Source organism: Chlamydotis macqueenii, chromosome 4 (genome assembly GCF_036417535.1).
Source record: "Chlamydotis macqueenii isolate bChlMac1 chromosome 4, bChlMac1.mat, whole genome shotgun sequence".
Taxonomy (NCBI): Eukaryota; Metazoa; Chordata; class Aves; order Otidiformes; family Otididae; genus Chlamydotis; species Chlamydotis macqueenii.
The window spans coordinates 66,395,162-66,411,830 of record NC_141559.1 but is presented as its reverse complement, the minus strand read 5'-3'; the positions used below and the strand labels follow the sequence as shown (position 1 = coordinate 66,411,830).

Sequence of the window (16,669 nt, the reverse complement as noted above, 5' to 3'; positions counted from 1 at the left end):
AGCTGCAGAATCTCAGTAAATATTCCAGTCTTGACCATGGAGAATTGTGTTCATTTGGACTGTGCCGGCCACGCAGAGTTCTGCTGGTTGCAGTGCTGCTCCATACTGGAATCCAGACTCCCTAGATTAATTAAAAAAGATGTATTATGAAAAGAGTTATTGCTGGTTCTAATTAAACCTTGGAAGCTTTTCATAGGATTTTTGACACTTTATCCACTGCTTATTTTTAAACAAACTAATCTGTTGCTTATTTTCCTACATACAGAAATGTTCCCATCTTTCAAAAACATAATTACTTAGCCAAGCTCTTACAGAAGCCTCAGTTACAATATTATTAGATGAATAAAAGAATGTACACACATATTGGTGTCAAGCTTCATTGAACTGAGACACTTATTTCACATTCTTTTCATTATTTTGAAGTATGTTTCTTAAAACATTGTATTATATTTCCCGAATGAGGGAACTCTCTAAGATTTACTTCCAGTAACACCAAGGAGCCTAACTTGGTAAAGCTGATATTCCCTTCAATGAGTGTTTCAGTTTCATCACTATCTTCTAATTTCAACAAAATTACTTCCTCCCCTTCATCTTGTCTCAGTTAAATTCTGAATAACGCTTTGGTTATTCAGTACGCTAAAAAAGATATTGCTTTACCAGGAAACTATTCTTCAGTGGTTCAGACTCCATTTCACATATTTTTACTTACCTTTTCTATTATTTTTTTCACAAACAATTCTATTGGTTATGGGAACGCTCTGTTCAGAATATAAACCTGTTAAGAGTAAAAATGAAGATCTTGCATTTGAGTTATTTTGATTCATTGTCTGGTATTTATATTTTCATTCAGAAATTCAGTATCTGATGTAGATATTTTGGATTCCATCTTGAATTTCTCTTTATTTTCTTTTACTGATCCTGAGTGCAAATCTGTCATGAATTCTATTCTTTCTTTATGAAGAAAGTTTGTACTTTATGTTAAACTGACTTTTTTGTTCATAGGGCTATTTACACTGTTATTTCACTACATGAGCCACCATGTTTACCATGTCCTTCACTCAATTCCTGTTTCCTTCCCTAGGCTAGTTGCTAACAAACTTTGACTGAAAGCTCCCTCCAGTGATATGATTTTTACTTAATTCACAGTGCATACAATTTGCAAATGCAAGGGGAACGTTTCCTTCCTTTTATGCTGTCACAGCACAAAAATCCTATTTTTTAAAGACAAGTGGGTTTTTAAATCATTGTTTCTATTATTTTTCAATCTGTGCACTTTTCTACAGATCGAAGCCTGACCATAATCTCAAAAATACCTGATGATGTTTGCAAGCAATTTGGCTGCAGTAGGCCTAGTAGTGTAACATTGATCTTATGGTTTGAAATGGATATTTTTCAAAACTGTAAGCCCATTTCAAACTTAAAGTTCCGGTTTGACCCCCAGTCTCTATGCAGGATTCACAGCTATGTCTTGGGAATTAAGACTTTTCAAGTGCCTCTGAGCTTTCCATGAGGTGATTCAGCTTTCAGTGTAGTTCAGAAGATATTAGGGCCATCAAACTATCACTACTAAAATATAGTGTACTTTAACTAAGAATTCATGTATTTTATAAGTACCTGGATGGGGGGAAAAAAATTAAAATGGACAGATTTATACACTACTCAGTAAAGCTTTTTGCCACACAAGAAATTTCAGAGGTCTGTGCCAATAATAATCTAATCCATGGCCCAATTACTGTCCTGTAGCAAAATCAATGCCAGTTCAGTAAAGTTGACAGCAATGGTAAGATTGGTTGCTCCTATTATGCCAGTCCTAATTTGCCTTTTCCTAGGTATTTGGGGGGTTTTCCACTGAACTTTTACTCTGAATCTATCTAGAAACAGCAAACCTCCAGCCTCAATATGTGCCTTTCAGAAAGTCACTGATATACTGTTAGAATTAATAATCTTGGGAATGTTTAGAGGTGTTTTTGTCCAAATCTTGTAAGTATTGAACAGTTATATTTGTATTATTTGTAATTGAGGTGTCTCATATTTTGCAGTTCTGCATGTAATTTATATATAGAATATATGCCACAATAAGATATTTGTATGGGTGGGTGTATATATATATATATATGGATATATACATTTATATAGGCACATCTAGACATTTCTAAGCCATAGAAATGTGCATAAACTGCTTATTCTACTTCATGTTGCTGAAAATCTCTGTTCCCATATTTTTATCTCACTCTTAAAAGTTGCTGATCTTTAAACGGATTTCAGCCATTGCAAGAAGTTCTGAAAATTTACTAAATGCTATGTGAAGAATTACGTCCTCTTAATATATGTATTTGCTTGAACAACAGAGAAAGGGATCTGGTTTTTGTTTGATATATCATGGGATACAAAGAATCCATGGTATTTCAGGATTCTTTGTGCACTGACCTAGTCATAACAGTTGCACATTTCCAGACTAATAAGTCCATTGAGAGTTTGAAGAGGCTTTGAGGATAAAATTAAATCCTTTGTATTAGTCATCTTCAGTGGCCTGCATTTGATCTTCATTCAGTTTCCTACATATATTGACTAAGTCCCATTGTTATTGACAGCTTTCCTGAGTACTGTTAAGTAGCCTGTGCTTGAAGCCCGTTTTCTTGTGTTAACTCAAAGCTTTATTTGGTTTTGTAGGGAAAATGCACTACTTGCAGATTGGTAATGTGCTATCAATTCTTAATTAAAAAAAAAAAAATTTGTGTAGAACTACTCTGAATCTTTTGGATAGCTGCAAAGTACTTGTCTTTTTTTTGTTTTGGCTGGTTTTGGTTTCTCCGTTAATTTTTGAAGATGTAAAGATCCCATATCTTATCACATGTAGCATACATGTTTCAGATTAGTTTTAATCTAGCAGAACCATCTTTGGCTGTAGTTGAGTTTTGCCTTTTTCTCTAACCTTGCTTTAATGAAGACTGTACCTCAACTCTTTTAAGTTTTTGTTTATTTGTCTATCATTTTAAATAAGTTCTACATACCCTAAGAGATAAGTCCTGGAAATAATGTCTCAAATCCTGGGTAGTCAGTATTCATATTCATAGTATGCCGTTTTTAACACTAGTATGTAAGCACATGTGCTGTGGAAAGGACAAATTTCTCTGGAGGATCTGTTGAACCTGTGGGGAAAAAAAAAAAAAAAAGACAAATAGACATTTTACCATCTACTGTTGCTTCCAGTTTATTATGATATTATGATGTGTACTTCTGTAATTCCAGAGAAGCCAATGTAAGCAAGAAGGCAGCCTCTGTGTGGTGCTAGGCACTTGGCTAGGAGCAGTGTAAAATGTCAGAAGTGTTATTACTTAACGACAGTAGTAGCTGATGAGCTAATATACATACTCATACATCCATGTGTATTCTGGAAGAAACCTTCATTCATATTCTCTCTCCAAAATCTCCATTCAAATGTTATTATCTTATACCTTTCTCCCTTTTTCCAATCTACTTGTTCCTGATTCTACCCAAATTCTGTCACTAAATGGTCTGTCCTTCCTTCCTTCCTTCCCCATACCGTATTCATGGTGGTGCTGTTCTTATCTTTAGTACAGTGTGAACAGTTACAGGAAAAGAGGTGAAGCCATTATATGATATTTTAATCTCAGGCTGCCCTCCAGCAGATACTGATTCTTCAGCTAACTACACTGCAGGCTGCCACCACACTCAAGTAAAACTGAGGGATAACAAATATAGTGCCTCTGTGAAGGAAAGTTCAACTTGAGCAGTGAAAGTATCTGCTCATCCCCTGCTATCTTCTGCTCTTTTCTTCCTCATTTTGGTACACAGTTCTACTTCTCTATCCTCACTAGCTTATCTTTTATTATTCGACAAACAAGGGGTGTCGTAGCTCAGCCCCGATCAGGACCAGACTACACAGTCTCTCTCTCTCTCGCTCCCCCCACCCTCCGAGAGAATAGGGGAGATGATATAACGAAAATGGCTCGAGGTTTGAGATAAGGACGGGGAGAAATTCTTAAAGTTACCGTTACGGGCAAAACAGACTCGACTTGGGGAAAAACACTCATTTATTTCTAAAACTAGCAGGAGAATGAAAAAGGGAACAAGATAACCTCCCCCCACCCCTCCCTCTTCCCGGGCTTAACATTACCTCTACTACCTTCCCCCCCGCCCCCTGAGCGGCACAGCGGGGAGAGGGAATGGGGGTCACGGTCAGTTCGTCACACGTTGTTTCACGCTGCTTCGTCATCATCGGGGGAAGAACTCCTCGCATTCCTCCTCTGCTCCAGCATGGGGTCCCTCCCACGGGCCACAGTCCTTCATGGAACTGCTCCGGCATGGGTCATCTCTTCCACGGGGTGCAGTCCCTCCAGAACAGCTGTCCCAGCGGGCCCTCCACAGGCCACAGGCTCCTTCAGGCCTCCACCTGCTCCGGCATGGGGTCCTCCACGGGCTGCAGGTGGATCTCTGCCCCTCCATGGACCTCCATGGGCTGCAGGGGGACAATCTGCTCCACCATGGTCGTCACCACAGGCTGCAGGGGAATCTTGGCCAGGAGCCGCATTACTCCTCCCCCTCCTTCTTCACTGACCTTGGCTTCTGCAGCCGTTCCTCACAACAGGCTGGCAGACGCCTCTCAGGATCCTTTTTACATCTTATTCACTTCTCATCTCCTCTCCACTTCTTCCCAGCCAGGCCGAGTTGGGCCCAGTCGGCTGCCCAGCGGGAGGCCAGAGGGTGAGGCCTGCAAGGCCCACAAGGCTCGCGCCTCCCCCTCTCTGCCCCCGCTCAACTGCTTCACATCTTCTCTCTTTTTATTTTCCTGTTTTCCCCTTCTTAAATATGTTATTGCAGAGGTGTTATCACGGGACATTCTGCTACCAATTAGCTCGGCTTTGGCCAGCAGCGGGCCCACCCTAGGCCCGGCTGAGTCCACTGAACAAAGGGGAGCGACTTCTAGCAGTTTCCTTCAGAAGCTGCCACCTTAGGCCCCCCCTCACTAAACAAAACCAGAACAAGGGGCAACTCTACTCTTTCCATAGTTTTAGGGCCTCATAGACCTGTGAGTCCCTAAATGCAGCACGCACAGTGTTTACACCTGTTGATTATACATATATTCTTCATATGGATGCTGGAATAAATATATCTGTCTTACAAACCAGTGATAAACTTTGCAAGTGCACTGTTCATAGAATCATAGAATTGTTTAGGTTGGAAAAGACCTTTAAGACTGGACCTTAGACCATTAATCTAATGCTGCCAAGTCCACTACTAAACCATGTCCCTAAGCACCACATCTACACATCTTTTAATTCGTCCAGGGATGGTGACTCCACCACTTCCATAGGCAGCCTGTTCCAATGCCTGATAACTCTTTCAGTGAAGAAATATTTCCTAATATCCAATCTAAACCTCCCCTGCCACAACTTGAGGCTGTTTCCCCTGGGAAAAGAGATGGATACCCACCTCACTAAAGCCTTCTTTCAGGTAGTTGTAAAGAGCAATAAAGTCTCCCCTCAGCCTCCTTTTCTCCAGGCTAAACAACCCCAGTTCCCTCAGCAGCTCCTCATAAGACTTGTCCTTCTAACCCCTCAACAGCTTTGTTGCTCTTCATGTTCTGGCACCTCAGTGTCTTGTAGTGAGGGGCCTAAACCTCAGCACAGTATTTAAAATGAAGCCTCACCAGTGCTGAGTACAGGGGGATGATCACTTCCCTCCTTCTGCTAGCCACACTATTTCTGATACAAGCCAGGATGCTGATGGCCGTCTTGGCCACCTGGGCACACTGCTGGCTCATATTCAGACAGCTATCAACTGATATTCCCAGGTCCTTTTCCACCAGGCAGCTTTCCAGCCACTCTTCCCCAAGCCTGTAACATTGCATGGGGTTGCATGGGATGTCTTCTGATTAGTTAGTTGGGGAACAAGACATTGTTGGTCTGTTTACACACCTGTAAGTTTACTTGTCATAAAAGTGCAAATGAAATAATATTTTAACTGCATTAAAGTATTTTGTAGATTAAACAGCCCATGTTGGAAATTAGAGCCACTGTTAGGATTCTAGCAGCAGGGAAGGGTAGCCAGACATTTGACATTGATTTTTTTTTTCTTTTCTTTTTACAGAACAGATCATAGATAATTATGTTACATTAACAAATGCAAAAATTGGAGAGTTGTATTTAAGAAAAAGTAGAAAGCAAGTGTTTATTTTGGGATAATTTGAATTGTATTGACATACAGTGATATTAATAGGGTTTTTTAAGGTAATAGATTACTTACAGTGCAAATCTGGGTATTTCTGTGTGTAATGTGCTTAGAGATAAATAAGAGAGAAGCATATTGATGCCTTGTTTGTCCTAGTGAGAGGAGATACAATCACTAGTGTTTTGCTGTACACCATAGCTAGATAAATACTGTAAAGGAAAAAATATTTTTTCACAAAATTATCATTTATATCCATGGATAGATGACTGACATAAAACTTTTTATAAAAGAATTATCAGCAAGATTAGTATATATTGTTGTTATTTGTTTATTAATGTTTATTTATTTATTTGTATTTATTATAAAGGGAGTAATTATCATTGTATCATGAAGTATGCATTTTTCAGTTTAACAAAAAAATATGTAGCAGTTACTTTTAACATAGATACAGCTATTTTCAGATTACTGAATTGACAGCATACATTATATTTCAGGTGAGCTCTGTGAGGAGAAACTAGATTTCTGTGCTCAAAACCTGAATCCTTGCCAGCATGACTCAAAGTGTATCTTGACACCCAAGGGATACAAGTAAGTCTAAAATATTGTCACAGTCCAACTGAGTCTAAATTTCTGTTTTTTAAATCCTGTTTAACTTCTTTTCCTTTTGTTTTAGTGGAAGCAAATTCTGTTCTCAAAGTACTAATTTCATTATTATCAAGCATTAAGGCAAAATAAGCCATTATTTTCATGTAGATCTACATTATTAACTTAAATATGTTTTACTGAATTTTAATGATCCTTAACAGCTCTAATTCCAGTTAGTTTTTAAGTAGAAACATGGGGTAGAGCAGTTAGTCCATGTGACAGTCTATACAAAACCCTTCTAGTAGCTTGGACAGTAGGAAAATAATTGCATTTTATTGAAGTGGAATAATTATACTGCTTGCTGAGAAGTAATTGTGAAAAAGATTATTAGGAATGCATGCTGCAAGGTATAAAGGAGTCCATCACCAGGAAAACTAATCATTAATTACTCCATATCCATACCATAAATAATTAGTATGCACAATTTTAAGTGTTTTTAATAGGCTTTAGGTTAATATAAACAGGAAGCCTGCAGCTTTCAATTGTTGTCATAAGCACTTGTTTTATCCACAGTATGCTCTTGTGCTAAAATCAGATTATTTATTACCATCTCTACTAGTTACAAAATGACATCTTATTTAAAATATAACAAAAAATACTCCAATATATTAAATATTCAAGTAAACATGAAATGTGGTTGATAATTTTCAACTGGAAAATAGAAAACTTCTTGCATTTAAATTGTTGAGTGTTATGTTTATTTTCTTCATGCCACTTCAGTAAACCTAGTTTGGCATCTTATACTTTACTGCCTAAGTTCATTAATCTTCCATGTTACTTTCTGCGATTTTCAATCAGAAAATAGCACAAGCAGTAACTTCAAGCGTAGGCTCACTTAGCTTTTTGAGTAGTGTGCTTTATATTCTTTTTTCATTTTTCTTATTCATATATGTTGTTGAATAAAAATTGAGACATTTGATTAAAGTGCTTCATTAAAGTTACACAGCTATTTAAAATCACTCCTGGCACTTTAAGGAAATTTTAGATACTAAAAGCAACAACACCGAGGGAATCAGAAGATCTAATTAAATCAATTACATACATCCTAATTTAAAAAAGAAAAACAAAATCCTGTGGATGCTTGGATTTGTAATCTTTTCCATTCATTTTTCACAGAGTTTTGGCCATTTACTCAGTCTAATATATGAGAATTCCCTGAAGAAATGCTGCTAGCATTAACAATGAGAGTTGCATGGGGAAAAAGAAAAATAAACAAACTAAAAAAAAAACATTACATACTGTCTTGAGGATATGCTATTTCTAGTTCAGTGGGGGCTCGAGGAGGGCAGAGGATGTGTTCTGAGACTTCTGTTAGCTCCCTAACCATGGAGCTGTTATATTGTAAATCAGGCTGGTGAAACTTCAAGGGGAAAAATGTATGCATAACCTCTAGCTGTATAAATGGAGCTTTGGTCCATTCATAACTGTTCAGCTGACAAAGAAAGTATCTATCAGTATAATACAAGCCTTAGCTTGTTTCTCTCAGTTTCAGCAACTAAGAATATTGATTATATTTAGTGTTTGCAGCCACTTACAACATCCTCTAGCATTCAGCATTACTCATAGATCCCAAGAACAGTGAAAATTATTCATGAGGACTCTTTAGATTTAAACCACAATTCTTCAATATTATGGCAAATGAGTAAGTGTGTATAGCTAGCAAACTGGTGTTCATTACATATGTAGATTCTCCATATAATAACATGATGAAGCTACTTAGTCTTTACACACAAAGTCACAGTAATGCATTTTTTTTCCTTGAGTTTTAAATAATTCAGTAGTTCCTTAACGTTGTCATAAGCACACTGTATTGTTAAAAGGCACTGTGCTATCCCACTTGCTTTCTTTTTTCACAGATGTGATTGCACACCAGGATATGTAGGTGAGCATTGTGAAGTTGACTTTGATGACTGCCAGGACAACAAATGTAAAAACGGAGCCCAATGTACTGATGCAGTCAATGGATATACATGTATTTGCCCAGAAGGATACAGGTGAGAAAGATCTGAAGACAGTACAAACATGTATGTCTTATGTCAAAGTTGATTTTTTTTTGGGAAATGCTAATTTTTCCTGTTTGTATTTAGTGGCTTGTTTTGTGAGTTTTCACCACCAATGGTTCTACCTCGCACCAGCCCTTGTGATAATTACGAATGTCAAAATGGAGCCCAGTGTATCATAAAGGAGAGTGAACCAATCTGTCAGTGTTTATCAGGCTACCAGGGTGAGAAATGTGAAAAGCTGATCAGTATAAACTTTGTCAACAAAGAATCCTATCTACAAATCCCTTCAGCTAAGATACGCCCCCAAACCAATATCACTTTACAGGTAAGATTGTTTCTGTTCCAGATTCTGATCTGGAAAAGAGTATGAATGAATTTTCATGGTGTGGAAAATTAGCCAAAGTTGTCATTGGCTCACTTAAAAAGCTTTTCACAGTTTGAACTAAAATTCTAGAAGAGTCACTGGAATAACTCTATATTCATATTGAAGTAGACGGGTTTATTTATAGGAAAAGAAATAATTTTGTCAGGTTGTCCTTCAAGGAAGAATTTTATAGTGAAGTAATAGATTATGACAGTAAATTCAGAGACTCACTTAATACAGCATTTTGATTTAATATTTATCTTTAGTTCTTTCTAAGTGTTTCTTTCTTTTAACTAGATTGCCACAGATGAAGACAGTGGGATCCTGCTCTACAAAGGTGATAAAGATCACATAGCGGTAGAGCTGTACCGGGGCAGAGTGAGGGTCAGTTATGACACAGGATCTTACCCAGCATCTGCTATTTACAGGTGAACCCAGATGAAACAAATTTCTAACTGAAACAAAATATGTATTAATTCCTTATATCAAAGTAACTTTTTTTTTATTAGATGGTTAAAAGCCCTCTAGTTTCTGCAGACTTCCATGTTTTCAAGATTTTAACACCTTGCCTCGGTGGATTTTCAGAAAGATGACAAATGGATAAACATGGTGCCAGCCCACTGCCACATGTCATGACCTGCAAAGCAAGATTAATAGAAGCATAAGACATAGAATCATAGAACAGTTTGGGTTGGATGGGATGGAAGGCACCTTTAAAGGTCATCTAGTCCAGCCCCCCTGCAGTAAGCAGGCACATCTCCAACCAGATCAGATTGCTCAGAGTCCTGTCTAACCTGGCCTTGGATGTTTCCAGGGATACGAGTGTGTTGCCTTCAGTTTGGGAAACTATCTGGTCTGTTTAGAAAAATAAAAATTCATTTCAGGCACCATTCAGTATGGAAAATTATATAAGAAACAGTTGAAGTTTACCAAAATTATAAATAGCTAAAATAATATTGGGAAATAATGTCATGAGTTAACTCCAGCAGGGAGCTAAGTGCCATGCAGCCCCTCACTCATCACCCTTTCCACCCCCAGTGGGACAGGTGAAGAGAAAAGTAAGAGTAAAAGTCAGAAGAATCATAAGTTGAGAAAAAGTAGTTTTATAACCAAAGGAGAAGTGGAAGAAGAAAGGAAGGAAACAAAACAAGTGCTGCAATTGCAATCACTCACCATCTCCCATGGGTAGACCAATGCTTACTTAGCCATTTCCCAAGCAGAAGATGGCTAACCTGCCTAAATCCCCACTCCTCTCCATTTTACTGCTGAACATGACATTATATGGAATGGAATATCGCTTTGGTTAGGTCGGGTCATCTGCCTAGTTGTGTCCCCTCCTAACCTCATGCGCACCCCTAATGTATTTACTGGGGAGGGCAGAGTGAGAAACAGAGACGAATGTGCAAACATTATTCAGTAAAAGCTAAAACATTAGTGTATTACCAGCATTGTTTTCATCACAAATTGAAACACAATGGTTGAAACACAACACCACCATATCAGCTATTATGAAGAATATTAACTCCATCTCAGACAGGCCCAGTACAAATAAGTGACGAATTATAAAAGCAAACAAGTTAATGTGTTATGTTTTATCTGAGAGATATGAAGACAAAAGAGAATTTTATCTGATAACGTTTAAAAACAATGCAGTTTAAGAATGATTTGGCAACAGGCTCAATAGTTTGCAGACTAAGATGGGAAGTTGCTTACACTGAGAAGGACAGAAAGGAAATTAAAGTAACTAAGAAGTTTATCAAGATATTTACAGATTTCATTAAGAAAGTGAAGATTCATGCATAGTATAGAAAAAAGAATAAGACAAGTCGTACTCCACTAAACAATGGTGAGATGCCTGAAACAGACACCAAAATAAAACCACAGCCAATAGAGAGATTTGAATAGAAGTTTTACAATATAAATAGAAGTCAAGAAATGGTGTGTTGAACAGGAGTCAAATGGGAGCTGTAAAGCCTACAGAGGTGCTTGCAGTAGCAACAAAACAAAGTTACAAACAGATGATTTAATGATGATAAATACGGAGAATCAACAATAACAGCAGTCTGGCTGGGTAGAGTGAATGAGAACTGCTTAACCAATGGGAATGGACTATAGAAAGAGCCATCATCCCAAAAGCACTCAACACTCAGTCTGAGTAACAAGATGAGATGATGGCAATGCCAAGACCAATAAAGAAAATGAATTAATTTGAGATGGTTATTTGGGAAAAGTTGATCTACTTGGGTTTTTTTTCTGTCTGGACATCTATTTTAAAATGTTAAATGTTTTTAACACAAACACACAAAAAAAAAAAATATATTTTCATTCCATAAACTAGTTTTCATCATATATTTATTGGAATATGGGAATATTTCTTCCAGAATCATTATTCTTCTACAGAGTTCCAGAAGCTTTAAATCAGTTTTTCTTACAGCTTTTCATTAGAATCTATATATTCAGCTCTCATTTCTCCAATGGGAAATGGGCTAGAAGTAATGTAAGTGCATTGGCAGGAAATATTGCACAGATATGCCTTGTGTTTATTTCCTCTTTAATTTAAACCACCCTTACCTAGGAGGGCTTCTCTTTCTGCAGTAGATTTTTGCCAGTAAAACAGTTTAAACTAGAAGCTTTTAATAATCACTCTTAACAGAGACAGATTCTCTTTACAGATTATGTTTTATACATTCCTGGAATGACCTCTTGCTGTAAAAATGTATGTTCTGTGTTGCTGTCATTGTTTTACATACTATTGTGTGAAAGATTAATAAGTTGTAAGATAATATAAGTTTCCTTGGAATAAGAACATTATTTCAGGGTTTCTTGCTTACTTAAGTCAAGAAGTTATATGCATTTTGATTTCTTAACACAACTTTTTTCCCAGATTCATTGAAATGTTTTAAATAAATTAATCCTGGCACTTTTCTTATTGCCTGATCACAGCAAACAAACCTCTTAATACCTTGAATAGACCTTACTCTTTAGGAATTATGAACCCTGACCTTTTCCTTGTCCCCATGGAACTTGGCAGTCCCCCTCTTGCCCACTCCTGAAAAGCGTTTATTCTGCCAGTGTCTGCTCTGTTGTGTGTTTGCACTTTCACATAAAGCTGAGTTTTTTTAAAGCATGCATGCTACCATGCAGATCTTTTATCCATATTGAGCTGAGCCTGTCCACATAGTTAGAGTTGGTAATAAATAGGTAAGAAGCTATTTAATGTGTCACAGCTGTAAAAGACTATTTGAGTGCTTCTGATCTGTTCCAGGACAAAAGCAGTTAGGTTAATTAAAACATCACTAAAGATGTTATAAGGTAATTTGCTTGATTTTTGCCTTGAGATTTAGGAAGCTAATCCCTTTCAGCTATACTGCTTTCCTAATGAGAAGAGCTAACTGACTGTATGACTGTTCAGTCCATCTCAGGCTATCATACAATTGGTTCATTTAAATAACTTTTTTTCAAAGGCTTAAGCTCACTTATTTGATGGTGCCCTGAAGCAAATAAAGGCTCTCATGGGAATGGTTATAATGTCTGGTCTCTGGGCTACAATTCATTGTCATAACTTCCATGCAGCCGTACATTCAGCTCTTAATTCTCCAGTGGAAAATGGGCTAGAAGTAATGTAAGTACAATGACATATTCAGTCCTAGCATTGAGTAGTAATATTCTTCCTTCTCTGATGTACTTAAATTGTGTTCAAGTACAGAGTAGTTATCCTGCACTTAACCATTTGCTGTGTAGATATTGGTGATTGGTAAGCATAGGCAGCCATTTTTTGTACTTAGTAACCTGTGTAGGCTTGTCCTTACACAGCATAAGCACCATGCTTGAAACAATCCTTTTCTGCATGACATCCTTCAAGGCATTCTCCTAGTACTGGGTTCATAGCTTGTTAGTAAGCAGACAGAAATGGTTTACGTAGGCAAGAAAAAAAGTGAAGACAGTATTCACTGTTAGCCAAAAGCTGAACACACAGAAATAACCATGCCTAATAAAGATGACAAATTACTTTATGCTAGCGTCAGTGGAGCTCCTTGAACCAATAATGTGATTTTGTCTGGCAGGACTAAGGTTAGGTGCAGTACCATATTCCATGAAATAGGTTTATATATCTATCACTGGAGTTGACTCGGACTTGCAAAATATGTAAACCCAACACCATGCAATATGAAGGGTACATGTACGCACACAAATAATATCTTGAAATAATATTAGAATCATAGAGTAGTTTAGGTTGGAAGGGACCTTTAACAATCACCTAGTTTCACCTCTCTTGCCGTGGGCAGGGACGTCTTCCACTAGATTAGGTTGCACAAAGCCCCATCCAACCTGACCTTGAACATTTCCAGTGCTGGAGCATCCACAAATTCTCTGGGCAACCTGTCCCAGTTTTTCACCACCCTCATATTAAAAAAATCCTTCTTTACTTAATCTACTTTTACTTTATAGATTCTATTTAATCTAAATCTACCTCCTTTTAGTTCCAAACGGTTACCTCTTGTCCAATCACTGCAGGCCCTGGTAAAAAGTTTGTCCCCATCTTTCTTAAAAGCCCCCTTTAAGCATTGAAAGGCCTCAATAGTCTTACCAGAGCCTTCTCTTGTCCAGGCTGAACACCACCAACTCTTTCAGCTGTTCTTCACAGACAAGATGTTCCACCCCTTTGTTCATTGTTGCAGAAGAACTCCAAATTTTTTTGTGTTCAACTTCCCACCTAGTAAATGTATTTCAGCTGATGTTTAAAATATAATCTATATTTACACAGTTTATTACTTGAAGAGGACAGGAATAACTCTGAATGGAAAAGGGCTATTAATTTCCAAGATGTATTATTAATAGAGTGTTATTGAGGGGGTATTATATTGTATTAGCTCTTAAGCGTACCTGCATGTCCTTGCTTAAGATCTAGTTTTCGGGAGACTGCACAGAACCTGGAGAGGTTCTGTTCTGAAGCTGTATTAACTGTTAAAGGAGAAGATCAAAAACTGTTCTAACCAGACCATCAACTGTTTAAAATGAATATTAATGTTTATTTTGCAGTGTGGAAACCATTAATGATGGCAATTTCCACATTGTGGAGCTCCTAGCTATGGATCAGATTCTGTCTTTATCTATTGATGGAGGAAGCCCCAAGATAATTACCAATTTGTCCAAGCAATCCACTCTGAATTTCGATTCTCCGCTGTATGTAGGAGGTAAGAGGATCTTACTGCTTCTTACTAACAGTATCATAGCTAATTTACTCTGGTAACATACGTTAAGAAACATATGGTAAGAGATTCATCCATTGAGATAACACCTGAAGATGAAACTTCAGCACTTAATCTCAATAGTTTCAATTTTAACAAATAGTATGTCCTCAAACTGCACCTGTTGCTTTTTTAATCAGTACAGATACTTGATGCCCACTGTAAAATTCTGTAATTTTCTACTGCAATGTAGCTTTTAAAGTGTGTTTAACATTTTTAGGTACCTGAAGATGCAGTAATGCCTGTTCAGAAAGTGTAGAGTGGTAGCATTCTGTTTTGATTGTCTTTTACATTTCTATTTCACTGTACATGTATCGGCAGGAAATTATATCAAGGTATAAAGCCATGAAGTACGATTTCTGTCTGGAGTTCTTATTGCTTAGTGCTGAGAGAAGTTTTGACATTAGGTGAGAAGGGTTTGGGGTTTTTTTGTTTTGTTTTGAGAAGAAAGAATTGTTTGTTTCAGTAAATCTGGTAGTAGGTGATTGTGGAGGCAAACTCTTTGAAACATTTTTGATAATTTGTTGTAATTTACTCTATAGAACTATGGATTCAATCACATTGTTTTAACCAGCAGTTTCTGTTGAATTTCTGATAGGCCTGCATAGCTTAGGTAAAAGAGTCAGAGAGTTCAGCCACCATTTTGGGCCTTCTTACTGTAGCATGGTAGCAAGTCTACGATCTCAGTGATCAGAGATTCAGCATGGTTTTTAAATACTGCTGATCTTCTACCAATCGTCATCTTCTACTTAGTTTAAATTTACACTCTTATAGGAGACATGTAAAGGGACTCCTTCTGATCTATTCTTTCTGTAAAATGAACTACTTTCTTTTTCATTGTGTCTAATTCTTAAGAACTATTTTGTATCTGAGCATAAGTTTTTAGACTTGAGCATCTTACCTCCTTGCACCTTACCTCCTTGCTACCAGTAGTACATTCATGAGATGCCTATTTTGTCTAGCAAAGGTGCTATTTATCCTCTTTCTAAACATACAGAAAAGTTCAGAGTATCTGCTTAGATTTATCTCTTAATGGGAAAGAAAAACATGACGTTGCTTTGATTCAGATCAAGAACAGTCTATTTCTCCTACAAAACCAGTATAACAAGTGCCTCAGTTAGAAGTGATGAGGGGTAAGTTGACTTTTGTCTCTGAAAATCCCCATTCTTCCCTTGAAATGCTTCAGCTTTTTTTGTCAGATCTTTTCAGATTTTGTCATTGCCTCCTTCCATCTAAGATGGCAATAAGTACAAGATAGAATTCAGCATTAGTCATCACTCCCCATACCAGCAGAGAAAAGAATTGAAATGATCAATTCTATAAGCTGCCTTTAAAATTGCTTCATATCATGAATCTTCAAAGGAGATTGTGCCTTGTGGAAGCACATCTGCATTTTTTCATGTGTATCACTTGCAGTGTTGTTTACATAGTGTCCTGTGCCACATTTTTTGAAAGGAAAGATGGTCCTGGATTTTAATAAGACACTATGTGCTTGCTTACTTGCATTGTCAACATTGGTTTGTTATTTAATGACTGCTAAGGCCAATTTTACTACTTTTTGAAAACGGTGCTTAATGGAGAGAGATCCCCCTGTCTGTTATGGGCACCTTTTAATGAAATGAGGCTAGACTGCCAACTATAAATATTTATTCTATGCAGCACTAACACTTACTTGTTGATTTGTGACATGTGGTTCTCCTCCTTACTGCTTCACCTTGCAGATCTGTGTCTCCATTAGAAGAATCATATTAATCTGCATCAACATTTTGAAGTACTAGAAGAAATACTTTTTGGAAATAACCTTTTCCTCTAGTGGTTTGATTCCTAAGAGTCTTTTTCATCCATTCTTTAGAGAGGCCCTATGTTCCTTCTGTTTCTATTCTTCACATTCAGGCTCCAAGCAGACAATTATTTCTACTGTCATAGAAAATGTTGGTCCAAACCAGAATGAAAACCATTATTAGAAGCACATTATTAAAAATAAAGCAAAAAAAAACCCCAGTAGGTTGATATTCAGCTCTTAACCTTTTCTGTTCTTTATCTATGTTTATCTATTTATAATCTTTAAAATTCTTGAGACAGTTGACTTTCACTCTTGGGTCTTTATATTGCCCATCTTTTTGAGATTCATTCAATTTTTTCTTATCCAACTGTATCTAGAATTTTCAGAGAATTCAGTCACACATTTCCATCAGTTAAGAGCTCAGATTCTCACT

General features: G+C 37.2%; 1 protein-coding gene across 4 annotated transcripts in view; it reads left to right on the top strand.

The window, feature by feature from the left end:
* The window catches only part of SLIT2 (slit guidance ligand 2), a 257,184-nt gene that overhangs the window by 229,678 nt on the left and 10,837 nt on the right, over window positions 1–16,669 (top strand). For all 4 annotated transcript variants that reach the window (XM_086746083.1, XM_086746085.1, XM_086746082.1 and 1 more), the window contains 5 exons: window positions 6,687–6,780; window positions 8,694–8,831; window positions 8,925–9,165; window positions 9,502–9,632; window positions 14,245–14,399. In XM_086746083.1, the coding sequence (XP_086602209.1) occupies window positions 6,687–6,780; window positions 8,694–8,831; window positions 8,925–9,165; window positions 9,502–9,632; window positions 14,245–14,399 (759 nt within the window). The remainder of the gene's footprint in view (window positions 1–6,686; window positions 6,781–8,693; window positions 8,832–8,924; window positions 9,166–9,501; window positions 9,633–14,244; window positions 14,400–16,669) is intronic.